The sequence below is a fragment of the Antechinus flavipes genome, chromosome 3 (genome assembly GCF_016432865.1).
Source record: "Antechinus flavipes isolate AdamAnt ecotype Samford, QLD, Australia chromosome 3, AdamAnt_v2, whole genome shotgun sequence".
Lineage (NCBI taxonomy): Eukaryota > Metazoa > Chordata > Mammalia > Dasyuromorphia > Dasyuridae > Antechinus > Antechinus flavipes.
This window is the reverse complement of record NC_067400.1, coordinates 359,804,989-359,831,648: the sequence shown is the minus strand read 5'-3', so window position 1 is coordinate 359,831,648 and position 26,660 is coordinate 359,804,989. Positions and strand designations below refer to the sequence as shown.

Below are 26,660 nucleotides of genomic sequence, written 5' to 3'. Positions count from 1 at the left end.
AAAGCAACTTTTTGCCACATTGACTCAAAATGACAGGAATAATATGTATTAGAAAACATAGAAAATATGGGTTCTTTATAACAAAGACAGCTACTCTGGGTTAGTTAAATTAGCTTCTCTTCCAATTCTTGATTTAATTCAGCTACTCCCCTATTCATTATACTTCAGCATCCCAGAAAGACATTAGTATTAAGATATAAAAAACTGTCCTCCTCTTATACACTGCTTTAAAAAGAAAAAGCACAAACTATGAGCATGAAACCCTTTTTAGTTCTAAAAGCATTCGTAATATCTTAGCTATAACATTTTCTAATTCAAAGAATCTTACTGATCATTCTGGGAAAATATTATATGGAGTACATGTATATAACAAATGGATCTAGCATGGGACCTTTTGTCAGGAAGATTCGTCTTCCTCAGTTCAAATTAGGCCTTAGACACTCACTTAACTGTGTGACCTTAGGCACATCACTTCACCTTACTTGCCTCAGTTTCTTCATCTGTAAAATGAACTAGAGAAATAAATGCCAAAAGAGGGTCACAAAAAGGCAGACAAGACTGAAAAATGACTAAACAACAACCAAAAATACATAGGTAGGCAAGGATTTTATAACCCAGAAACCAATTCTGCCTTAATAAATTGGTTTACTGTAACTTACACCTACCTGTGTGTTTTGAGGCTAAAATGCTTTTTGAGTGGCTGTCAGTATATCATTCAATCTGATGTTTCTCTTGCTTTTACCATTAATATGTTCTAATAAATCAGTATTAGAAACCATTCCAGGAGAGGAGAAAGAATGTATTGGGTTCTTAGCAATAATATATGCAATCACAAATTCTTTTTGTACCAAAGGTCTCAATTTGAAATCTGTCCATTACTGACCTAAGTAAGCTGCAGAGTACTGAGGCCTGACAGGCCTTTAAAGCCTCTCACTGTTTAGCTGGTGATGACTAAACTGAAGGACGGGAAGGTGAGCTCTTTACCCAATCTAAAGAAGTTTCAGGTCTTTAGAATGTAAGCCCAGAGAAAACAGAACCCAAGACTTCTTGGAAAAAGAATCATTCTCAGCTCTAGTAATTATTTTCTACATAGTACTAGAAGGCTAACAACTTAAAAATCTACTTAACAAAAAAAAGAAACAAAAACAAATGAACTTCCTTTGTCATCCAAGTTGTAAATACAGGAATTATTCACGGGCACCATTTTACTACTGATCAGCATGGGAGCTTTGACCTTCTTTGCTTCCGACTGGGCTGCTTTGCCCCTCCTTCAACAACTTGTTGGCCCTCTACTCACTCAAGGGGACTCAGCAAGGGATGCTGAACCAAATGCAGACACCTGATGGCACAGCCTTATACAGCTCAGAATTCCCAAAGTCAGAGATGTACTGTCTTTGCAGCCGACATGAGGGGCATGCACCACCAGGCCTGGCCCACTCATTATTTTTGACAGGGACACTTCAAAGCAATGTATGTCAAGAAGCTAGAATAGCTTCATTTCTATATGGAATAAATGGAGAAGGAAGGACGACCTTTATTTGATACCCTAATACTCAGCTTTCAAATTCTTTAATATTTGTGTTTACTTCAAAGAAAATCACATTATGACCTGAGAATTTAGCTTAATTGTTCCCTAGAAGAAAATTTAATCATGTTATTGAATATTAAAAAAAAATCAGACTTACCTTCCAGAAGCTATCAACTTTGCCATATACAAGGGACTGATTTTGCCTTTTGATTTCATTAATGTGCTTGATATCACTTGAATTCAGGTGCTGTTCTACCACAAATCCCAGAAAGCTGTTGTCAGGTGTGTGGGCTATTAAAAAAAAAGTAATAGAGGTTTATGCTTTTATAAGTATAATGATAAAAAACATACATACACAGGGCTTAAATGTTTATATTTACCCTAATTTGATGTAATAACATAAGAATGAAGACTTTCTTTTGCTACCCCAATCCTTTCCTCTGCTTCACATTTATCCCTTGCAGGCTTTCAAACAGGAATGGTTTTCTCTATTGTGCATTAACCTTGGCCCAATTCCCATGTCCTCTGAACACCTAGAAGTGATGTCTCAGAATCATTAAGATACATTTCTTACTGACCCCTCATCAAGGCACTGTCTATAGACTAAAATGACAAAAGAAAGGATTTCCTATCTGCCTAACTGCTAATAAATTAGGAGGATAAGGCAATAGATTAAACCATACCTTACAAAGAAGAAAAAAACAAACAAAACTGAGACCAAAATCTGTTATACAATTGTGGGAAAAGACTTTTTTCAGTATCTCCCTGTCATTCTCTAGGCTCTGAACACTACTATATTTTTGTATTTGACTTTGGCCAAGAATAATTCAGTAAGGACGTCATTTATATCCTATGCCTGTAATCTTCAGAGGAAGCTCAACAAATGAAGCATGAACAAAGGAAAAATTCAGTTGATTAAGCAAAGATTCTCAAAATTCTTTCCCTTGTACACCTATCTATCCCAAGGATCCCTCAAAGGCCTTGTCTTAATAAGATCCAGTGGAATCTCTTGCTTATAGCCACATGGGGCTAAGACTTGACAGAGACAGGACTCCAAATCCAGCATGCTTTTTACTATTTGCTAAACTGCCTTTCTCTTGCTGGGCTATGAATAATTTAGATCAAATTCTTCCTAGTAAATGAAGCATATTCATTAAACATAACACACTTGGGGGTTAATCACATTCATTCCCACAATGATCACTATTTTAATCTACAGATTAAGAGGAGAAGGGCAATCATTTCATAGACTTTCTCTGCAAAGATGCCTCCACAAAGCCAGTTCTGGTACTCTTTAAAACATTAGGAGCATGCCCCATGGACTAAAGCACTGGACTGGAGAAGTGTAAAGACCTGAACCTCATTCTCAAATTAATCACCCAAAGACGAATGACTTAACGTTGGCAAAATCCAGTGAAGAGCTCAGATGAAAGAGATAGATACATAAATAAAATGTTATCATCATCTGGTCTCCCAGGCTTTTGCCTAATGGGGGTGACAGAATGAGGAGATAATAGGGTTGTGACGGGGGAGTTTGGTTCAGTCTAGCCAATCTGTTATTTCATTTCTGAGATTTTGAACAAGTGCCCAGAGGCGATTACAATGCCTGTAGCTTACAGAACAGTACACAACAGAATAAATTTCTCAAGTGAGAAGAAAAGAGGACAGGACTACTGTTCTCTCTAGTTCTCTCTCTCTCTCTCTCTCTCTCTCTCTCTCTGTCTCTACAGACAGACAGACGGAGAGGGACAGAGAGAGGGACAGAGTCAGACAGAGAGATAGAAAGAGAGAGGGAAATGGAGAGGTGGGGGAGTGTAGCAGGAAATGACAAATGGAGATGTGAAGAACAGGGAGAGGAAGATGGACAAGGAAAATAAAATCCCTAAATATACTTAATATTCTCCCAAAAGGTAGCTTAAGAATCAAAGAGACTTCACCAGTGTCTTCATTACTTGGAATGCTTTAAAAAAATAAAAATAAAAGGAAACTAAAAACTGGCAGGTATTTGATTCAAAATATAGCTGATGGATGACAGGTATTTGTTGTGTTATTACTGTAATTTAGTACCAAACCAACTTTGACATGGTACAAAAGATGAATTACCGAATTATATATACATTCTCTCTTACATGTAAGTTTTCATTTGAATCATCCATCTTAACTCCTCTCTGGTCTTAGGATAATATACTGTGAATAAATAGCCTCACAAGTACGGTTCAAACACCTCTGATTAAAATCAAGAAGAAAAATGTGGGCATGTGTATGTAATTTTTAATGTGCATTTTTGCAGTACTGATTTAATAGTAGTTTAGATACTGCTAAAAAAAATTATTTTGTTTGACAGATTCTGCTAAAATCTTCTATAGTACCTTAGGCTTTAGGTAAATGGAAAACTTTTCTTCTCAGTTTTTTTTTTTTTTTCCCATTGCTGATGATTCTAATCTATAACAACAACTAGCAAGAAAGCCAAGGTGATGTCAGAAGACCCACTTATGGAGATGAGTCTAGAACAAGAGACATAATTCTTAGCCATCTCTCTATCATAATAGAGACCAATATCAGAACACTAATAGACCCTTGGGAGGAAGATACACTCATATGTGACTTTAAAAGGATTTATTAAAATCCTAATGTTTGTGTGAACTGACATTCTCTGGTCTTAGAAATTTAACAGCTAATAAAGTTGCACAGAATGAAATAGAACAGTTCTTGGGTAAATATATATATACACAAAAGCCTGCATTACAATGTCACTCCATTTGGAACCTTCTAATGTGGAATTTATGATCATTCAAATGGGGTTAAATTGTTTTCATAGTCAGTACAAAGCTAAAGAATATGTAAATCTTTTAGGATCCTTAACAAATTAGTAGAGTAAATAAGGCTTTGGGGGAGAACATTTAGCCTATTAAGAGAACTATTTTCAAGTACTTCTAAAATACTCATTAACATACAAACAATTAATTTCCTAATTACAAACTTTTCTGTTAGCTGATCAATCCCCTAAGGATAACTTTTATGTAACACTATTAGGCTAGTCTGAATTACCATATTCATTCAATCAACAAATATTTATTGAGCACAAACTATGCTTAGAGCTCTCAAGGATGCAATGATGCTCAGGGTATAAAGATGACATCATCCCTGTCCTGGGGATTTTGAGATCCCTATTAATAATGGATACACGATATACAACTTCTCCAAAGTTCTTCATGTGCTCTAAAAAGAAAAGCTTCAAAGAATCATAATAAAGTATTTCATTAGGGAAATGTGGAATTGAAAAAGACCACCAGTCAAGAGAAGTCAAGAATTACAATGAAAGTTAATGAGTGGATACCTCTAATATGTCGGTAGTAAGCTAAGATGTCAGGGAAGAAGCATGGCATACTGGATTTAAAAAATGTAATTAAGATGTAAGGGGATGGGGCAGCTAGATAGTGCAGTACACAGAGCATCATTGCCGTCCTGAGTTCAAATGTGACCTCAGACATTTAATACTTCCTAACTGTGTGACTTAGAGCAAGTCACTTAATCCCAATAGCTTCTCAAAAAATAATAATAATAAAAGAATTAAGAAGATGTGGGTTCAGATACCACCTCAGAAATTGAATAACACTTTGCAAATCATGTAATCTTTTTGTGTGTCAATTTTTTTTATCTAACAAAGAGATGGCTGAACTCAATGAGCTCTAAAGCCTCTTTTAACTAAATCTATTCTCCTATGGTCCTAAGACAAAGCTAGCAAAACTTTCAAAATAAATTTATCTTCTGAATTTAGGGGAAGTCAAGGATCAGGGATTCACACTGAATGAGCAAGGTATAGACAGGATCAGCCTCTTGGAAGGGAACACTCAAACCAAGATCTGAGACTTTGTCTAAGAGAGGTTATTTTAAAGCAACATAACTTCCTTTATTTGTAAAACAGTCTGTCACATTTGATTTTTTAAATTCCACCTTGGTTTTTTCTTCAATTAGAATGAAATATAATAGACACTTTATTTTTAAGAGTCAACACACATTCTTTTTAGTTTCTCTGCAACTTCTGACACTTCTGATGACCATTACCTTTTCTGGAAACTCTTCCATGACTTTTTTGATGACATTTCTCTCTCCTGGTTCACCTCCTACATGCTGAATCAACTTTTTCTGTCTCACTGGTTTTTCATCCAACTTCTGCCCTGCACAGGTATATGACAAGGCACAGGGCCTTCTTTTCTTTTTTCTATTCTCTTAGTGATCTCATCCGTTCCAAGGATTCAATTATCTATTTGCAGATGACTCTTATTTTTATATCCTAGGATACTTTCCCTCCTGAACTCCATTACTAGAATGCCATCTGCTTTTTCGATATTTCCAATTAGATATCTTTGTTCAAAACAGAATTCATTCTTTCTCCATTTAAACCCACCTCTTCTCCTCAAATAATGAAACTCAGCTAAGGGCAATCAGCAACCTTTTACTCACCTAATTTTGAAACTGAGTCATATTTAACATTGCACCTCCCTCAATTTCCATATTAAATCACTTGCCAGTCTCATTGATTCTACTTCCATAATATCGCAATCAATTTATCTAATCAACAAGCATTTATTAAATAAATAAGTGTGCCTGGCATTGTGCTAAGTGCTAGGGATGCAAAAGAAGGCCAAAACAGTCTCTTCTCTAGAGACATTCACATTTAATGTGGCCATCAACAAGCAAACAACCATGTACACAAGTTTGTATAAATCTATCCATTCTCTATAGCTCACTTGGCCAGTGATTTGGGGCCTCCTGATGAACAATTTCCCAGTTGTGGTCACCTTGTCTCAAGTCCACTGGCTTTCAAATCCATTTTCCACAGCTCTATCAAACTGATATTTATTTATTTATTTTTATTATAACTTTTTTATTGACAGTACATATGCATAGGTAATTTTTGCAATATTATCCTTTGTACTCACTTTTGTTCCAGTTTTTCCCTTCCCTCCTTCCACTCCCTCCTTTAGATGGCAGGCAGTCTTATACATGTTAAATATGTTACAGTATATCCTAGATACAATATATTCATTTATAAAATAGAAATCTGACCATGATACTGCCCAGATCAAAAAACTTCTATGACTTGACTGATTGCTTGTAGGACCAAAAAGATTCCAAACCTCTCATATGGTATAGCTCTGATCAATCTTTCTAGGCTTATTACACACTGCTCCCCAACCAAATCAGTCTGCTGAATGTTCTCTATATACATCTTATTTCTTGTATTCATCCTGTAGCCTTTCTCCAGCTTGTCTCCCAGGTCTATACTTTATTTTCTTTCTCATCTTTGATTCTTAGAAATCCCAGCTTTCTTCAAAGTTCAAGAGACAATTCCTACACAAAGTATGCGTCCACAAAAAAACAGTTTTGACCTATTTCATGTATTTTGGATTAACTTATGTGTATACATATTGTTGCCCTGGAATATAATTCCTTGAAGATGGGGATAATTCAGTTTTAGTCTTTATTTTCTTAATAATGGTCAGTGCTTAATACCTAATAGGTGATTAATAATTGCTTCTTCAATGAATTCAAAGAATTAAAGTTATTCCTTGTACTGCCTTATATTTCAAACTGTCCCCCTGATATAAACATTGTTGACTTATCTTTATATTTTAGGAGGGGAAAAATGCTAAGACACAAGGTAGGCCATGGGGGGGTAGAGATGGGGTCTATCAGAAAAAAGTGTCATAAAAATTGAAACTAGAAGGAAGTTGAGAATTTCACAGGCAAGTCATTTGTGCTTTATATTTCTCCATTTCTTCTTCTATAAAATGTAGGTGAATATTTGTATTCTATAGCTCAGTGGTTCTCAAAGTGTGGGGCAGAGAATCTGGGGAGGGGGCGTCTCTGAAATCCTTTCAGAGGTTTTATAAATTCAAAATTAGTTTTTATTTCTAATATGGTAAATATCTCTGAATATAACCCATATAAACAAAAAAATTCTTTGGACAGCTGCTCAATAATTTTTAATAGTATAAGATACAAGAACAAAAGTTTAAGAACCATGGCTTTGGCTCACAGAGTGGATTGTGAGCAATTTACTTTGTAAAATGAATTACTATGGAACATGAGCTATTATTTTTATGACCTCACCACAAGGAGAAGTTACTCAAACTGAGCATACTATTGTGTATAGCTGGATACAGGGTACACTAGGATGAATTAATCATACACCAAAAAAAGGAGCCAAGAAGTAATAATGGTCTGTGTCGCGGGTCTGTAACAAATAGAAAAGCATCTCAAAGGCCAGAATGAAAGCTCCTTCTAGTTGGAGATTAAAAAAGGAAATTGTATGAACTGCAACTTGTGATTTTGTACATTGTGCTTTTAGATATAATTTATATTGATGCCTTTTGTTTTTATATCATATTTGTTCCAAGATAGATACCTCTTTTCCCTACCCCAGCAAGCCTTCCCTTAGGGGGAAATATTTTTAGAACTCTATTGTGCTTTTTAATACGCCACCCCCCCAAATAATAATTGACATTTATGTGACTCTTGAGGGTTTTCAATGTACTCTACACACATTGTTTTGTTTGAATTGTAGAATAATGCTGTCAGATCCCAAAGCTATTATTGTCCTTTTTTAGCAGATATGAAAACACAGAGCAAGGGAGATGAAATAATTAATCGAAGGTATGGTCAGTAAGTATGAGAGATTGAATAATCAAAATCATTGTTTACTAGATTTTTAGTTTCAGAAGACTTAGGATCAAAAGCTAGAAATTACAAGGAAGTTGAAAGATCCATCAAAGTTTTTAATGATAACATTTACTCAATGATGGAACTTGTAGAATTGGATACTTATCCCTAAAGATCCCCAGAAGGGAGATAACCATCTGTCAGGAATAGTATATGGGAAATCCTTGTCTTGAGTGAAGGTTGAATAGGGTAACCTATAAGAATTCTATTTCAAAGAGTGTAGATTTGGTAAACGAGGAGAAAAATTATTCCCCCTCCCAGTGGGTCTCACTATCCTTTCCCCTAACATCTCTGGCAATGTGAATCTTCCATAGCTTGAATCCTTCAGCATTGAACATGGAAATAAACCCATATCAGCCAAAGCAACAGAATATATTACAGGATTCATTGTAATAATTTAATATGATATTGAAGGGGCCAATTCAATATAAAAAGAGAAAATACATTGCCTGACTTTTGTGGCAGGAAAGGCCACAAGAATAGGCTTTCTCCCAATCATTTCAACAAGAAATCAAATTCCTGTGTCCTATATGGGTTTCTGTGGGGAAGAGTTTTATTGCAGTACACTTACTAGTGTGATTAAATAACAGGGTGGGGAGAAAAACAGCCAGCAGCAGCAAATCCTCCCAGATCAGAGTATTACAAAAGTCTTTTAGAAGAAAAAAGAGGACATTGTAAAAAGTCTGAAGTCCAATTTAATTCAATTCACAAGCATTTATTAAATGTCTACTCTATGCAAGACATTAGGAATGCAAATACACAAAGCCCCAAATTAACTAGTGATTATTTTCATGGAGGTCATATTCTAGTGAGAGGTGAGAGGAAAAGGGAGATAGAAAACATACCCAAAGAAGTGTATATTGTGGAGGGTCCTGTGTGGAAAAGGTGAAGAATTTACAGCTCAAGCACATATTGACCAGTAATTGTTAGCTAAATTGGCAGTTTCAGCTTCTCTGGAGTCACGTGATTTTAGATAAAGCCTGGACTATATTCCACTGTCCAAAGAAGAAACTAAAAATATATGTAGCCCAAGGAGCTATACTATTATCTCATTTACTACATTTTACTAACTAAATAGGGGAATAGAGACTTATATAGCCAATCACAGCATATCGAGGGTGGGATTTGGGGGGTTCTTTGTCTGAAATGTTTAAAAGCTGCAAGCATTCTCAGGGGAGCGGGCCTCCTATTGTGAGTTTCTTTATCTCTCAGGGGGACTGCCCCGCCTCACATGAGACCCTATAATAAACAATCTGCTTTCTACTTTGAGTGATCTCTGAGTAGTCATTTTTGGGCAGGGGTCTTCCACGTCCCACATAGTCTCAAATACTAGGCTGAGAAATTTGTTATTTTATCCTCATGGCAGCGAGGTGCCTGTAAAGTTTTGAATCAGGTATACAGTATGCTGAGACTACGCTTTGGGAAAATTTCTTTGGCATAATAGATTTGGGAAAGGAGAAACTACAAGCATGGAGACTACTACAGATAGCTATTGCTGTAGTCTAGTTGGGAGATCAGAGCTTGTACTATAGTAGTGGTGATATGGGTAGAGAAAAGGGATTTGAAAAATATCACAGGGGCAGAATTGACAAGACTTGGAAAATGATTGAAAATCAGGGTGGAGGGAAGGTTAAGACTAAAAAGTAGCCTTAAATTTCTGAATCTTGGTGTTTGGCAGAATAACAGTATCTACAATATAAATAAGAATTTGGTGGAGGAACAGATTCAGGGAGATAATGGGTTTTAGGCACACTGCCTCTGAGATTTGTGCAAGGCACCCTGGAGCAGATGGCCAACAGGCAACCTATTAATTCTTATATTTGATATATAAATATCCTCATATTCAATATGGTTATATTAAGCACCTATAATGTGAATAACGCTTTACTAGGTGCTAGAAAAAGATAAGAAGAAAAATAGTACATTCAATCACTGAGTTTATTTGGACCACATAGAACTAGAATTCAGAAGAGAGATTAGCGCTAAATCAGGAATTTTACCAGCATCTGCACACACAGGGTAACCAAAGGAGAGTCCAGAGCAGTATTTAAGAGCAGAGCTTCTTAAATGTTTTTCACTTGAGATCCTTGAAAAATATTTTTTTGCCTGAGAAATTTTTATGTGATCTTGATTATATAAAAAGATGTACAAATTCAGCATTTACTAATAATAAATCATAATTTTGTGACCCCCACCACCACATTTAGTTATGAAATACCATGTGGGGTCATGACCCACAATTTAAGAAGCTAGCTTCTTGGGTCTATGAATTTAAAATATAATTGATTTTCTTTACAATCCTTTGTATTTTATTTTATGCATTTTAAAAGTATTATTCTGGATCATGGATTTCACCAAGTTGCGGAAAAGGTCTATGGCAAACAAACAAAAAGGCTGATAACTCCCCTATTCTAGAGATAAATATAAAAAAGGCTCAGGAAAGAATCCTGAAAGATGCCCACATTATAGAAGTAGGAGATGATGATGATTCAGAAAAGAAGCAAAAAGATAAGTGAAAGGAAAATCTGAAGAAAAATATCTTATAAAGGAAGGAATGTTCACCATTGTCAAACACTGAACAAGCAAGATATATGAAGATAGGGGAAAAGGCTGAAGTTTTCTTGGAGACTGCGCTTTTAGTCCAGTCGGAAGATTGGAAATCAAACTTCAACAGGATGATTGCAAAGTGATGGGCTGAGTTGGAAACTGGCAGTGATAGAGTTCTAGATCTTGAGGAAATGGAAGGTCAAGTAAAGGCATTTTAAGGCGCAAGTTTATAGGTTCAAAGTTTAAGAAAGACTGAACACAAGAAAGAGGGAATAATGAAAGGAAAACTAGAGGAAGTTAAAGGCATGGTGGAAAGCATTCTGGGTCTGGAATTACAAGTTCTGAGTTCAAACCTAGCCTCAAAGACTTGTTAGCTTTGTGATCTTGGGCAAATCACTTAACCTTTACTTCAGTTTCTTCAACTGTAAAATGGGAATAATAATAGGATTTACCTTGCAGGATTGTTAATAGGTTCAAATGAGATATTTGTAAAAATGCTTAGCAAATATTTGACACAAAGTGGGTATTCTATAAGTGGGTTTTCTCTTTTCCTTTTCTTTCTTTCTATTCCCTTCCCCATGGGGAAAATTCACAGTTTTCTATCATTTCCTTTAGTCTTTGAAGAGGTCCTTCTCCTCACCAAGACTAAGGTCTCTATATATACTCTTTATCCCATCTCTTCATTTCCATCTCTTCTTTTTTCCAGCCCAATACCATTCTTCACCTTTAATTTTCACTTTTTCCCTATCCGCTGGGGACACTTCTCTGCTACCCAAACACATATTTGTCTCCTCCATTCCTAAAAAATTCTCACCAGACTCAACCATCTCAAACTATCATCATATAACTTTCCCTTTTGCAGCCAAACTCCTTGAAAAATAAAGCCACTTCTCCATTCAAGTTCTATTTAACCCCAGCAGTTTGGCTTCTAACTTAATCTCTCCTTTGAAACTGCTCTCTCCAAAGTTAGCAGTGTTCTCTCAATTACCACACAGAATGGCTTTTTCTCAACCCTCATTTTTGCACTCTCTGTAGCATTTAATACCTTGGACTGCCTTCTTCTGGATTTCTCTGTGAGTTTTTTTTTTTTGTTTTTTTTTTTTTTGTTCTCCTACCAATAAGTCTGAATACTCCTTCTCTTTGGCCTTTGCTGGATACTTGGCTATCTCCTGGTCTCAGACTTCTTGTCTACTGCTTTTGACTCCCAACCTGTCAAAATTAAAAAGTTATGGTCCTTCCTGGAATTTCCACTCACCCAGTGCTCTGCCCTCCTTTGCCTTTGTTTCCCTGATAGCTGGAGCCCTACAAAAATCTCTGGAATTACTTGCTGGTTGTTGGGTCCTTTGAGACAAGAGTCTGATCCAGCTGGCTGGCTCTGGCTCTGGCTAGTAGGGCCTTGACAGTCCAACTTCTCCACTATTAAAATATTAAAAACCTCTAATTTCTGTCTTGTCTCAGTTTCTCCAGCATAACACTAATCCCTTTATTATAATGTTCACAATATCAATAAGATAGAAGCAAATTGCCTAGGTTTATTCAAATTTGTTCATTTAAATTTCAACTTGTATTCATTAATTCAGGGTAGTTTTAACTATCCATGCCTTAGATTGTGGGTTCTTTGAGAGAACACTGGGTGACTTTTGCCTCTCTTTATAACTCCAGTGCTTAGCAAGATGGCTGACACATAGTAAGTGCTTAAATATTTGCTTGCCAGCTAATAGAAAACTAAATTTAGGACCACCTTGTAATAACTTAGAATCTTCCATATCAAGAGAGAGCAGGGATATAATGAAGTACTATAAGATTCCACAATCTCTCTCTTTCCTTTACTCTACCCCTCACCCTTGGTTTTTTTTTTTTTTTTTTTGTGGTAAAGAAAAAATTCATTAGGAATTTCCAAAATAAAAATGAAAAGTCTGTTGCTCTTAGCACTAGTGATTCATGGCAAGTCATGTTTGTTTCTTTAAGCCTGAATCAAATGGAAGAGATACCCAAATATGGATATGTAAGCTCCTATTGTATTCTCTACTCTAATGGTGACCTATCTCTCTATTTATAATCTAGCCTTTAAATCTGGTCCTTGATTCTCTATATATTTCCTTCCTCCAGACTACTTATCCTTGATCTTGCCTTAGAAAATTTGGAACATCAGGTACCAGAAGAAAGCCAACTGAATTTAAAATAATTAGGCAGTGATTCTCAAAGCATGGTCCAAAAAATCCTGAAATCATTTCAGAAGGTCTACAAATTCAAAATCAGTTCTTATTTCTAATATAGTAAATATCTATAAATATACCCCACATAAACAAAAACTCTTTGGACAGATCTTTTTTAATTGTATAAAAGGATATTAAGAACAATTTGAGAAAGTTTGAGAACCACTGGGTCTACTGGATAGAGAACTGGGCTTGGAGTTAGGAAAGAACTATGTCCAAATCCAGCACTGGCCACTTCTTAATTATATGATTCTGAACAAGTCACTCAATCTGTTTGCCTCATCTGTAAAATGGGGATAATAACAGCATCTACCTCTCAGGGTTGCTATGAGGACCAAATAAGATAATAATTGTAAAGTGCTTAGCATAGTGCCTAGCACATAGTAACTGCTATATAAATGCTAATTGTGATTTTTAATATTGATAATCTTGTTAATATGATCTGAGTTCAAATTTCACCTCTGCAACTTACTATAGTGGGCAAGTTGTTCACCTTCTCTGAGAATCTCTTTCCTCATCCATCAACTAATAGCTTCTAAGATTCTCTGCAGCTAAAAATGGATGACCCTCTGCATCATGTGTTCCTGATTTCAGTTTCAGATACTCTTCTCCTACATTTCTAAATGCTTATGGTTGTGTTTTGAAGTAAAGTTTGATTATCTAATCTGAATTTCTGAAACTAATCAGGAAAGAACTAAGTTTCTTCTCCCCTACTTCAAGGCCCAAAATTTGAATTAGAATTGTATAACTTTCTCCCTCTCTCACCCCCCTACCCCCCAGGCAATTGGGGTTAAGTGACTTGCCCTGGGTCATATAGCTAGGAAGTGTTAAGTGTTTGAGGCCAGATTTAAACTCAGATCCTCCTGACTTCAGGGCTGGTGCTCTATCCACCTAGCTGCCCGGTATATAATGTTCTAAGTGAATGAATGAGTAGGCAATTGGTAACTTAAAATAACAATACAAAAATACAGGTAAAGTTCCTTTCAATGCCTTGGTTTTATGGGATCATCTTAACCTCTTCCCTTGCTTTCCTACTCATTTCTTTCTCAGAAAATGAGGGGTTTTTTTCAACTTTTTCTCTCTCATCCAAGATCTATTTACCTTCCTGCTCTCTTTCTCATTTCCTAACAGCATTCCTTACTTTGTCATAAACTCTTTTCAAAATCATCCTACCATAAATAGGTAGGAATCAATTTCACTCCAATGCTCCATTCTTCCCTATAGCCCTTCATCTAAAAAGAAAGGAAGTCCCAAATTTAAGATTAATACCTTTCTCTTTGACTTTCCAATTATTAACCAGTACCAGAATAAAGATTAATCTTGCTTTGCTATCAAAAACAAACAACTAAAAACTAAATTGTCAGCCTTCTTATTTGTATACTTATAGCCTTGTTAGAGATGCAAAAAAAAGGTCAAGTTTTGTATTTACAAAACTTATCTGATAATAGTGAAAAACCCTTCTTATATGTCAAGGGTTGATAAAATCTTCTGAAAATTTGGCACAGACCACCCTTATTCCATTTTAGCCAAGGTAGAGAAAATATGGGTACAGAATATTGCCTATGCTATCACACCTGTTTGAGTGGTTTCAGTGACCAGCTCTAGGTAAGTCACAATCTCACTGGTCCTCTGTATCCTTGTGAAGTAAGGGAGTCAGACAAGTTCTAATCTCCAAAGCTTCTAGCTCTAAACACTACGATCTTATGATTGCTAAGAGGACTCCAAGATGAAAGCTGGTCTTTACAAGCAAGAAGAAATAGTTCTTGAGAATTTCTATCAACTACTAAAGTACTGCAAGTTTGCCCCACCGTAAAGGAAACTGCATTGGTAATGGCACCAAGCTCCATTTCCAAAACTTTCTGTTGGTGTGACTCTAGATAAGTTACTTTTTGAAAATTTTGTTGGACTGATGCTTGATGTTTCATTGAGTCATTCATTTATATTTTGTCCTATTCTAATTTTTAAAGAATTATTTTCTTCAGTTAGCTTTTTTACTTTGGCTAATTATACTTTTAAAGAAGTTGTTTTGTTCAGTGAATGGTTTTTTGTTTTTTTTTTCCCATTTCACCAATTCTATTTTTAAGGAGTTGTTTTCTTCTTCCATTTCACCAAATTTATTTCTTTAGAAGTTGTTTTCTTCAGTATATTTTCCCATTTCACCATTTATTTTTAAGGTGTTTTCTCAGTCAATTTGTATACTTCCTCTCCCTCCCCCAAACTTTCATAACTCTTCTGCAAAGCTCCCATTTCTTTTCCCCATTTTTTCCCTCTTTAAAGTTCCTTTTTGAACTCATCTGACAGAGCCTTTTGAACTAGAGACCCAGTTCACATCCCCCTTTGAGGATTCACCTGAAGGCATTTTGCCTTTGCCATTCTCTTCTGGGTTTCTGTTCTGATCTTCCTGGTCTCCTCTGTAGTCAGATCTCTTTTGCCTTTTTGCTCATTTTTAAAGGTTGAGGCCTGCTCTTAGGACACAGGGGAGGCTGCCACGAGCTTCCTCTGCAGGGTGAGAGGGAGTTCTCTCTGACTGTGCTGGGGCCGGTTCACTGAGTGGCTGGCCAAGTCCCGCCCGTGAGGCTGGGGTTCAGGGGTTCACAATTTGCCTTCTCTAGCTGCACTGGAAGTCTTACAGGCAATGCCGCTGTATTTTGGCTAGGAGCTTCCTGTTAGATTCCCCACACCGGGCCTCCCCATGCTGTACTTGCACTGGGACCATTCCCCCTCTGCCCAATTGAGACAAACCTTTCCTGAAGTACTTCCAAGACATTTTAAGCTGGAAAATGATTACACTCTAAATGTTTGAGGGTTTTGTCACTCCAAAATCCCTTCAGAGGCTTGTCCTAGTGTCGATTCTAAGGGAAACTGTGAGAGCTCTGTCTACTCTCTATCATCTTGGTTCCACCTTATACCTTGGATAAGTCACCTTATACCTCAGTTTTCTCATCTGTAAAATGGGAATAGTAATACTCTTTCCTATCACATGGCATTATGAAAAAGGTACTTTGTGAACCATAGAGAGTTATACTAATGTGAACTAGTATCTATTTAATGTCAAGAGATAAAAGATCTTCAAGTAATTTGAATGAGTTACAAAAATGCATCAGAAAAGACATCTATATCATGTACTAAAGACCCAACCACAGTTTGGGTAGTTTGCATAACTTTTAGTAACAGACAGGAAGTCTGTCACTGGCGCAGAGAGGAAGTGGTATAATTCTCCAGGTATGAATAGCCCTGTGAGTTAGGGGAAGAGATATTCTGTTAGAGGAAATTTGTACAGACACACACAGAGCCACCCACACACACGCCTTCCACGCTCATTATCCTGGACACTAATCCTGCCAACTGTTCATGGAAACTCAGAAGTTCCCGTGCATGCTGCTGCTGAAGACAGTTTTCTAACCTTCAGTATCACACATTCAAATTACTTCTCCTCTTCTTGTTTAGCACAATACCCAAAGTCCTCACTCTCTTCTCTGGCCCTCTACCCTACCTCTCTACAGTGCTTCAATGTGGCTCCCCCAAAAGTATTTTTTTTAAGTTATGTTTTGATGGTAGACAGATCTTCCTAAAAGAATGTCTGGTCAGGAGGTGACTTTGGAAAGCAATTCTGGAAAAGAATCATACATACTCCACCCAGAACACTGGTAAATTAAAGAGTAGAAAGTGGAATGTCAATTCTTCTAGCTGAGTTTGAATAAAACTAGATAATACAGTGTCCCTGTTACATTTCCTACAGGTGATAATGTTGATCACAGTTCCTCTAAAGATGATAATCACTGTAGTAATGACTACAACAATCGTTATCATTTGTAAAATGCTTTAACATTTGCAAAGCACTATTTATTTTTTGTTGATATTTCTTTTTTATTGTTTTATTTTTCTGGCTATACACATATATTAATATTTTCAAAATACACATATAAATACACAGCACTTTATGAATCATGTTGGAAGTGAAAAAAACAGAAAAAAGGGGAAAACTGAGAGAGAAAAACCAGAAGAAAAAGAAAGTGAACATAGCACGCATTGATTTACATTCATTCTCCATAGTTCATCTCTCTGGATGTAGACGGCATTTTCTATCCAAAGTTTATTGAGATTGCCTTGGATCACTGAACTGCTGGGAAGAACCAAGTCTTTCATAGTTGATCATCAGTGCTATTCATTTTAATTCGTTTATCCTTACAATATTCACAGAAGGTAAATATTATTATCCTCTAGAAGGAGTCAAGTCAATTACTCACCCCTGGTCAATTTAGTTTGTATGTGTCTGAGGCAAAATCCATTTATTTATTTATTTATTTTTTAGATGCTTAATTAATTAATAATTTATTGGTTAATTAATAATAATAGGTCACATTTATATAGTGCTTCTCTGAGGCAAAATTTAAAGTCAGGTTCTTTTACCTCCAGTCACATACTCTAGCCATTGAACCACATATTATCTCCTTTGTGATCTTCAAGTCATTGGCTCTATTATTATAATACCCATTTTACAGAAGAGAAAACTAAGGCTGAGAAAGATCAAGTTACTTGACTAGAGTGCACAGATAATAAAGATTTGAACCAAGGTCTTCCTGAATCCAATTCCAACAACAGCTAGCTGCCTCTGAAGAGGGAAGGAGAGTCAGTTTGCTCTGTCCCAGCTCTCCCTTGCCACATGGTCAACAGATTAGAGGGCTAGCTATTCAGGCTTCCTCTCCAAGGCTAATTGGTGAGACACTATGCATCTATTAAGCCCTACTGTGTAGCAGGCACTGTGACAAGTTCTGCAGATACAAAACCCCCAAACAGCAAAAAAGTCCCTGCTCTCAAGGAGCTCCAGGATCTAGAATGAGAGGTAAAGAGGGAGAGCCTTCCAAATGTGGGAGACAGTTAGTGAAAGCACCTGGACAGTGGGCAGGGGCAAGGCCAGGAAATCCAACCCCATCGTGTTCCTTCCTCTTACCAAGAGGTCAGGTTGGAGGCTGGGTGATGTGTGAAGGAAAGGCCCTTCTGGAGCTTCATCATACCAAGCCATCTCTTGGAAAGGGGGTGTGGGATGGGGGTGGAAATGGGAGAAGAGCACCCCAGCCTTAGGAAGGATTCTGCAGACGTTACTTCAAGAGTCCAATGACATTTACATAGTGCTCTGGGGTTTGCAAAGCACACTATATATATATATATATATTAATTGACTCATTTTATTTTCAAAACAACCAAATGAGTTGAGTTCTACACTTATGCTGCTGTCTTTACTCTTCCCATTTTACATACCAGGAAACTAAAATTAAGTGACTTGCCTGTGGTTGCAAAGTCAATAAGTGCTGTGAGGTCAAGGTTGAAATCAGATCTTTCCTGACTCTATATCAGGGCTCTCACCTCTGCAGTACCTCTATTCAAACAATACCCCTGGGAAGGATCATCTTAACCTATATCTTAGTTAACAGTTATTAGCAGGGCAGCTAGGTAGCACAAGTGGATAGAGCATCAGCCCTGAAATCAGGAGGACCTGAGTTCAAATCTGGTCTCAGACACTAAACACTTAGCTGTGCAACCCTGGGGAAAGTCACTTAACCCCAATTGTCAAAGAAAAAAAGAAAAAAAAAAAGAATATAAAAGAAACCATTATTAGTAGGAAAAGGGGACAAAAGTGAATTGGGAAAAGGAAAGGAGAAGAAAGAAGAGGAAAGATAAAATGATTATTTGACAATTTTGTACTTTTTGCTATCACCTCTGGGTTTGTGCTTTTTGATTGCCAATTTCTGGGTTGGTAGATTATTTGGGGTTTCCTCTCACTGGTTTATAAATGTGGATTATTGAAGATTCCTATCATTGATTTACAAAAGAAGGCTTGAAGAAAGGAAGTTCAAGCCCTTTTTAATAAACTAATGCAAATGGCACCTATTTCAAGAATTCTTTGATTTTTTTTTCAGTTGTCTCTTAGGACTGCACATAGTACTTTGCCTTGAATCTTCCTCATGAATTCACAAGTCATTAGTAATAGTGTGGTTATTTGGGTACATGAAATTCCCCTATTAGACTTCGATAATAGTTAAACACACACATACACACACACACACCAGGGATAGGATCCTGTATACAAAGCAAAGACCAGGGAAATGTCTTTGGAATTGAATTGAATTCTTTCTAACCCCTAAAATCAGATGCTTATCTGAAATACTATTTAATTGGTTTTCTCTGTTCTCTTTTTTTACTCTTCTAGGCTTGAAAGCATCACCTGTGGCAGCCTTAGGCCATGCTAGAGGCCACTGCCTTATCTCAGTAGCATCCCATCCCAGGGCTGCTACTCTTGGGCTTTTTAGTCACAGAGTAACAGTTTTGTATCTTGAAATATTCCTGGAAAACATCACCCCATTATAGCAGTGTCCAAAGAATTCCAATTGAGGGACACTCAAAGGGCATTGGAGAGTCATGGGATAGTTGTGATGAGACAGCAAAACACTGCAAAGGAGGAATTCATGTGACAAGAGTAGCATGAAGGGTATTATTTGAGAAATGCTTGACAGGGAAGATATGATGGGCCAGGAAAATAGTGGGAGCTTGGGGACAGACAAACTTGGGAACTCTATTATAATGTATTTCACTTACTCTCTTATAATATCAAGAGAATAAAAGGAGAGAAACCAGAACTTTGGGTATTTAGGTGGATCAGATTTATGAGAAAACATGGATTAAAGTCCCAGAGAATGGGCAGGATGGGTGAACTGCCATCTGTATCACTGGAGGGAGTAGTCACATTGATGAGATTGAGATGCCAGTGGAGGGCAATAATTGATATTCACAATGATAACTTTGAGACATCAAATTACATTTGGTACTAAGTTTTATCTGCTATGAAATAGTTTTTTTTTTTTTTTTGAGAATTCTATTAAAATTACATTTAGAAGTTAAGAGATAGTTATCTGGAAAATTTATTTTTGTGGAATACTTGATGATAAAAGAAAAACCACTGTAATAACAGCTACATGTCATCTAGAACATGTTAGATGCTTTATGCAATCCAGAAGAATACACCATCATCGATGGTGATATTTCACAGTAAGTAGTACAGTAGGCAGAATGCCAAGCCTGTAGTCAGGAATGTTTCCATGTGTCTGACCCTGCGTGACTGCATTTGGAGTTTTTTCAGCAAAGATACATGAATGGTTTGCCACCATTTCATCCGGCTCATTTTATAGATTAAGAAATAGGGTTAAGTGACTTGTCCAAGGTAACACAATTTGTAAGTATTTAAGGCTAAATCTGAATTTAAGTCTTCCTAATCATGAGCTCATTTTTTTTCCCCATTGTGCCAACCATTGGACAAATTTGGTCTCGACACACAAGCTGTGTAACCCTAGGCAAGCATTTCTCCTCAGTTTGACACAATTTCCTGAACTATAAAATGGGGATAATAATATCACCTATTTCACAAGGTTGTTGTAGGTCTCAAATAGATATTTGTAAAGTGCTTGGTATAATACCCAGCACATGGTTAAGTGCTTAATAAATGTAGCTATTATTATTATCATTACAAAGACTTTCATAAAGCCTTTTACAGTGTTCTCAAACTCTTAATGATTCCTACATTTTTTAAGGAGTTACAACCCCAACTCCTTTTGAATTTCCAAATAGTATCTGCTTTTAATGTTTTTGATCATAATGATTATTTTGTCCTTTTATTCTGTCCCTTTATTCTGAACTATCTCCATTAAAAACAAAACAAAAACAAACTTTTAGAACTCCAGTGACTAAAACTGAGCACAGTGTTTTTTGAGTTGTGTCTACTGTGTCAAAATAATATGTAAAACTCAAACAAACAAAAGGCAGAGTAGGGGGTAGACTATAATTTTAAAATATCCTTTAATTCCATCATAAAAATGGATTTTAAAAAACATCATATTTTTCAAATCACAAAAGCAAAACTGGGCATAATGCATTATTTGAGCACACAAAATGCCCTTATTAGACTCAGACTACTGTTAAGAAAAAAAAAACAAAAACATTGCAGATTCATCCTTAGTCTCTGCCCACTAAACATTAAACACTAACAGCACAATTGAACATGTGACCAGCCTGAATTCTAACACAAAATGTAACAACACAACTAAGGGCCACACTTCTAATTTCTGACTTTATAAAGAAAAAAAAAACAAGTCTTTGTGGACTCTCACCTGCAAGCCTCATGATGCAGGATGCTTTATTTCAGAACTCTTCTTCCCCAGATCCAAGGAGGCATAATTTTCAAAGATACAGCTCCCTATATCTTCAAATGCCTAGGTAGCTTTTTAATATACTATTCTGTCATTTGTTGTACCTTTCTACAATATCTAAATTAGTCTGTCCAGAGCAGCAGGCCAGTGAAGAGCTATAAGTATGTCGACAGATTTAGATATCACAAGAACTTTAAGAAGCTATATAGGTCAGCTTCTTGCCTTCAAGGAGATGATCTCACCGGGGGTATAAATACTACTGAAAAAAAAAGTTATGACAAGTACATCTAAGCTCAAAAACTTTTTTTTCTTTTGGGTCCTAAATTAAATCCACAAGTACTTCCCATGACTAATAGTGAAAGTAGGAGTGTCAACAGCAGATAAGCACTTTTTAAAAATATACCATCCCTTACTCTTCCCTCCCTTTCCTCCCTTTCCTCCATGTGTATTAACAATGAGGTGACCTTGGCCTTTACATGTACTTTTGAATCCATCCTCTTCAAGAGACTGCAACCTCTTTCTCTCATTGAATTCCTATATCTCTCTTCCCTTTCTCAGCTAAACTAAAAAAAAAAGCTGTCAACACTCACTTCTATTTCTTTCCTTCTTACTCCTCAACTCTCTGCACACTGTATTTCAACTTCAAAACTTAAGTGAAATGGCTCTTTCTAAATTAGCTGCCAGATCTGATGGCCTTTTCTCAGACTATTTCCTTCTTAACTGATTGGCTACATTTTACCTTGGTCACTACTTTCTCCTAGATATTCTCCCCAAGTTGGGATTCTGTGACACTTCTGTCTCCTGCTTCTCCTAACTGTCCAACCACTACTTCTCAGGCCTTTTCCCTGCCTCATCAACCGTATCACAGTGCCTATATTCTGCAGGGTTCTGTCCTGGGGTCTGTCTACCTTTCTTCTTTCTCTACACTCTTTCTCTTGGAGATCTCATCAGTTTCCAAGAGCTTAATTATCACCTATGCAGATGACAACTCAGATGTAAATACTTATTAGTCTTAGTTTCTCCCCGGCTTCAGAATCTCATTACCAATAGCCATCAATAGCTCGAAATAGAACATTTCAAACTGGATGAAATCATAAACTAACCCTCTCTAAAACAGAATTCACCTGCTTCTGTACTCAAATCCATAACCCTTTTAAATTTCCCTCTCATTTGTGAAAAGCACCAAAAATCATCCAACTTCACGGATCACAACCTCATTACAAGGGCTGACTCAATTGATTCCTCATTCTCTTTCTTTCTCCTCGTGTATCCAATCTACTGCCAAGTCTTGCCATTTCTAGCTCCATACATCTCTCACAACAGTTCCTTTCTCTCTACTCTGGTGGCTAGAGCTCAGGAGTCATGAAGTTCTCAGTTCAAATTTGATTCCAGACATTTACCTACTGTTTGACCCCGAGTAAATCACTTAATCTGTTTGCCTCAGTTTTCTCAATGTAAAAGAGGATAACAGTATATATCTTGCAAATAAAGTTACATTTGGAAAGCACTTAATCTAGTGCCTGCCATATAGTAGGCATGAAATAAGTGCTTCTGTAGTAGCCATAAATAACTGTTTCCCCTATTTTGTCTCTACCCATCAGATAGTCACTATTCAGACCATCTCTTGTTGGAGATAAATTGTTCCAATGGCTTTTCTAATTGACCTTGCTGCCTCAAATTTCTCCCCATTGTAGTTCATCCTGCACACTGTTGCCAAAGTGGTTTTTCTGAAAGCATAAGTTTGATGACATTACCCTACTCAGTCAACTCCAGTGGCTTCCTATTGCTGTTCAGGTATGTATCCAACCTATCTTTCCTATCTCATTGGGCATTATGACTTCTCTCTCACTTTACAATCCAGCCAAACTTATCTTTTCTTTTTTTCTCAATCATGGCAATCCATTTTTAGTCTCTGTAGCTTTGTACCAGTCATTCCTTATGCCTGGAATACACTTCTTCCTAACCACTATCTCAGAGTCTCTTTATTCCTTTAAGATGTAGTTCAGGTACTATCTTTTATATGGAATACTAAAAAATACATACATACACATATGACATTATACGTATATGTGTATATATTTATTCAATTTACATTTATACTGTACATATTTTTACATGTACTGTTTTATTAGAATGTCAACACTGCACTGTTTCATTCTTTATACTTATATGCCCAGTGCCTAGCACTAGTGCTTAGAAATAAATGTCTCTTCTTTAAATGGCTGCCAACAATATTTCAGGAGGATTATTTTAAAATTAAGTGAGAAGAAAAAAGAATGTCAAAATGAAAAGGTGTCAATTTCTTTTTTTTTTTTTTTTAATGTTTTTGTTTTGCTATCTTACAAATTTTTGCAGAGTTCAAATGAGAATTCTAACACTAGGAAAGCTAGACATTCCTACCCCCTAACGCCCAGGAATCAAATCTGTAAAAGCATTTTCATTTTTCTTGTGCTAGTCAATGAAATATATCTCCTCACTTGGTCTTCTGTCATATGACAATAAAAACAAAGTAAAAAGAGAGAAAATATTAAAAGAGGAGAAAAAGGGAAAAGAGAAAAAGGAAAGAAAATTGAAGAGAAGCGAATAAAAGAGAATCCTGGAACTTTTGTCTGACTGGGCTTAGGAGCTGACTTTACAAGGAAATTAAAGATCATTTATTCCAGTGGTGTCAAAATGAAAGCATACATAAGGATCCCTGTGAGAGATACACTTATTTAGAAAACCACATATTACCATTATCTATGACTTTTTGTTTATTTTGTTAACTATTTCTCAATCACATTTTAATATGATTGGGTTGCAATGGAGAATGTTGTAGGCTGAATGTAGTTTGCAGATAGTGTTCAGTATTGCTAATTTACTTCACCACTCTCATTTCACAGATAAGGAAAATAAAGTACAGAAAAGTAAAGTCATTTTTTCCAAGGACATAAAAGCAACAAAGAAAAGCTAGGATTTGAAGCCTGGATATTCTGGTTCCAAGGCCAACGTTCTTCCGACTATATTATGCCATTTTTAAAATTACATTATTGTGGCCATTGAGGGACATGCAAGTTCTCTTTTTAGCACCAGGGTCAGATTTGTTTATAGATTTTCAAGGCAAGCTACAAATTATTCTACCTTCTACAGTCTTTCATCTGAATCTACTCGTGAGAGAAGGGAAAGGGGCACACAGTCAAATTTGTAAGAATTTTGGAAAGCAGGAAAAAGAATACTCACGGAACATTGTATAAAATTGTTGAGGATTAAGGTTCCATTTTCCCCATGGGGTCTTATGACCTTTAGACTGGGCATAATTAGCATGATTAAATTCTGGTTCAGTACCAAATGAATCCAGTACTCGGAGCATGCACCTGAAAGAAAAATCCATGTTTTTTCAGAATGGAAATTTGTATCTGAAAAATCTTAAAAGCAAAAGACTCTAATTTATGCTTATAGCTGTACCTTAAATACTGAAGTATTTTTACTTTAAAAAAAAATCTAAAAGCTAATGGTTGTTGTCCCCTTGAGTTGCTTTCAGAGAATTTTAGAGCTAGAAATGATGGCTTATTTAGTTCAAACCCCTCTTTTTATAGCTGAGGTACAAAAAAATTAAGTTACTAGTTTAGAGTCTAAAATGAATTGTATAACTGAGATGAGATCTCAAATATCCTATTCTCTCCTTGGGACATGGTGCCTCCTTTGTAGATCAAATTCCTATGTCAATACTAATCCACCATGTAGGCAAAAAATATTTTCCTCAGCTTTCTCACATAAATTGTAGCTTATCTTTCAAAAGCTTGCTTGCCTCATACTTTAGGTGGTAATTCTTCAATAAATACAAAATAAATCATAACTTGCATTTGAAAGCTGGTATACATGTGGGGGAAGAGAGGAAAGGTTTGGGCCAAAGAGACATGAGAATTATTGAATTCACCTCTTCTTTGACACAAAATAATCTTATGTATTCTAGAGGGTTTAAAAGCCACACATGTGATTCTAGGTAAGGCTCTGAATTTTTCTTAAAATGCAAGATAATGATTTTTTTAGGTATTCTATTGGAATAAAGTAATGTCATGCAGTCCAAGAACATAAAAAAAGGGAGAAAATTCATGCCAAGTATTCAATAAACATTTTTTTGTATGGACACACATATGTACATGCACCCAAAACCCTGAAAGTAGGAGCCAATATCAAAGCAAAAATTATTCTTTATTTTTCAAAGCTAATGATATTAATTTTATCTCATTTTCATCATCAATGGCTGCTACTTGAAAATGCTATCTTTTCCTGTACTCATGCATAAATAAAAAATTCTGAAACCTACTGATCCAGCATGTTTAAAGTAAATAAATCAAGACCAAACCATCTATCTTAGGACCCGATGAAGAGAAAGATCTTATAGAACCTGGCTCAGCTACTTTCCCCCTTTTCTAGAAATATGAATGCCTGCTATTTCAGAGGTCAAATTTGAAACATGTATTGTACTTCAAGGAACAAAATCAAGGGGGGGAAATCAAATACCTAAAAGAAAAATTTTTGAAGAAGAAAAAAAGCATAGTGTCCCTTTAATATGATGACTTCCCTATCAGAAAATACATTTATCATTATGGAGGCGATTTATTTCTTGGAAGTCTTCCTAAAGCAATACATTTAGAAAAAGGAAAAAAAAACCAACAACCCAGGACCATACTGAAACACAACTCAACCTCGGGGACCACTTTAAATCAATGGTTGTCATTCTCTGTATGTCACCACTAGCTTTCACTAAAATATTTTCAAAGCATTGGTTTTTCTCAGCATCCCCCAGAATAGTCCAGTGGGAATCCAGGGGATGCTATAAAGGTAAATCTGAACCATAGGTTTAGGAGATAGAGAAAAAAGGGAGCTTTAGTCTCCAACACATTTTCCATTTTCCATGTCCTTTGAAAACTGCAAGATAGGTGGGTGTATTTTGGAAACAACTGTGGGTGATTTCTAGGATGAGGTTCTTTAATGGGTATCCACAATAGCCATTCTCATTCCTCAGTTCAATACAAATAGTGAGTGAGTTCTCTCTTTGTAATAGGCAGCATAGAAGGTTCTATGTAGTGAATGAAAAGATATATAAAGGAATGACTCATGAAAGGCTCTCCTTCTGACATGTGTCTCCTCTTGATGATAATTTAAAAAGAGAATCGAATCGTTACCTTTTTTGTGTCATGGAAGCTTAGGGACTCCTTTCCAGAATAATGTTTTTAAATGCATAAAATAAAATATGTAGGATTAAAAAAGAAACCAATTTTGCTGAAAGCCAACTTCATGGATTCCAAAAAATTTCTAATTAATCTGTTTCTCTCCAATCTCTTCCCCCTTTCCAGTTCTTTTCCCCTCCAGAGCTAGTATTTACAAAGTGTAGTTCAAATTATATTAACTATGTCCTATGTCACTTTTGTACTTAAAAAGCTTCAGCATCTACTTAATGAA

The 26,660-nt window shown here is 36.2% G+C and overlaps 1 protein-coding gene across 3 annotated transcripts in view; it reads right to left on the bottom strand.

The window, feature by feature from the left end:
• The window catches only part of MGAT5 (alpha-1,6-mannosylglycoprotein 6-beta-N-acetylglucosaminyltransferase), a 376,800-nt gene that overhangs the window by 94,160 nt on the left and 255,980 nt on the right, over positions 1-26,660 (bottom strand). For all 3 annotated transcript variants that reach the window (XM_051985774.1, XM_051985775.1, XM_051985776.1), the window contains exons 11-12: positions 24,435-24,568; positions 1,686-1,819 (exon numbers count right to left, since the gene is read on the bottom strand). In XM_051985774.1, coding sequence (XP_051841734.1) covers positions 1,686-1,819; positions 24,435-24,568 — 268 coding nt within the window. The remainder of the gene's footprint in view (positions 1-1,685; positions 1,820-24,434; positions 24,569-26,660) is intronic.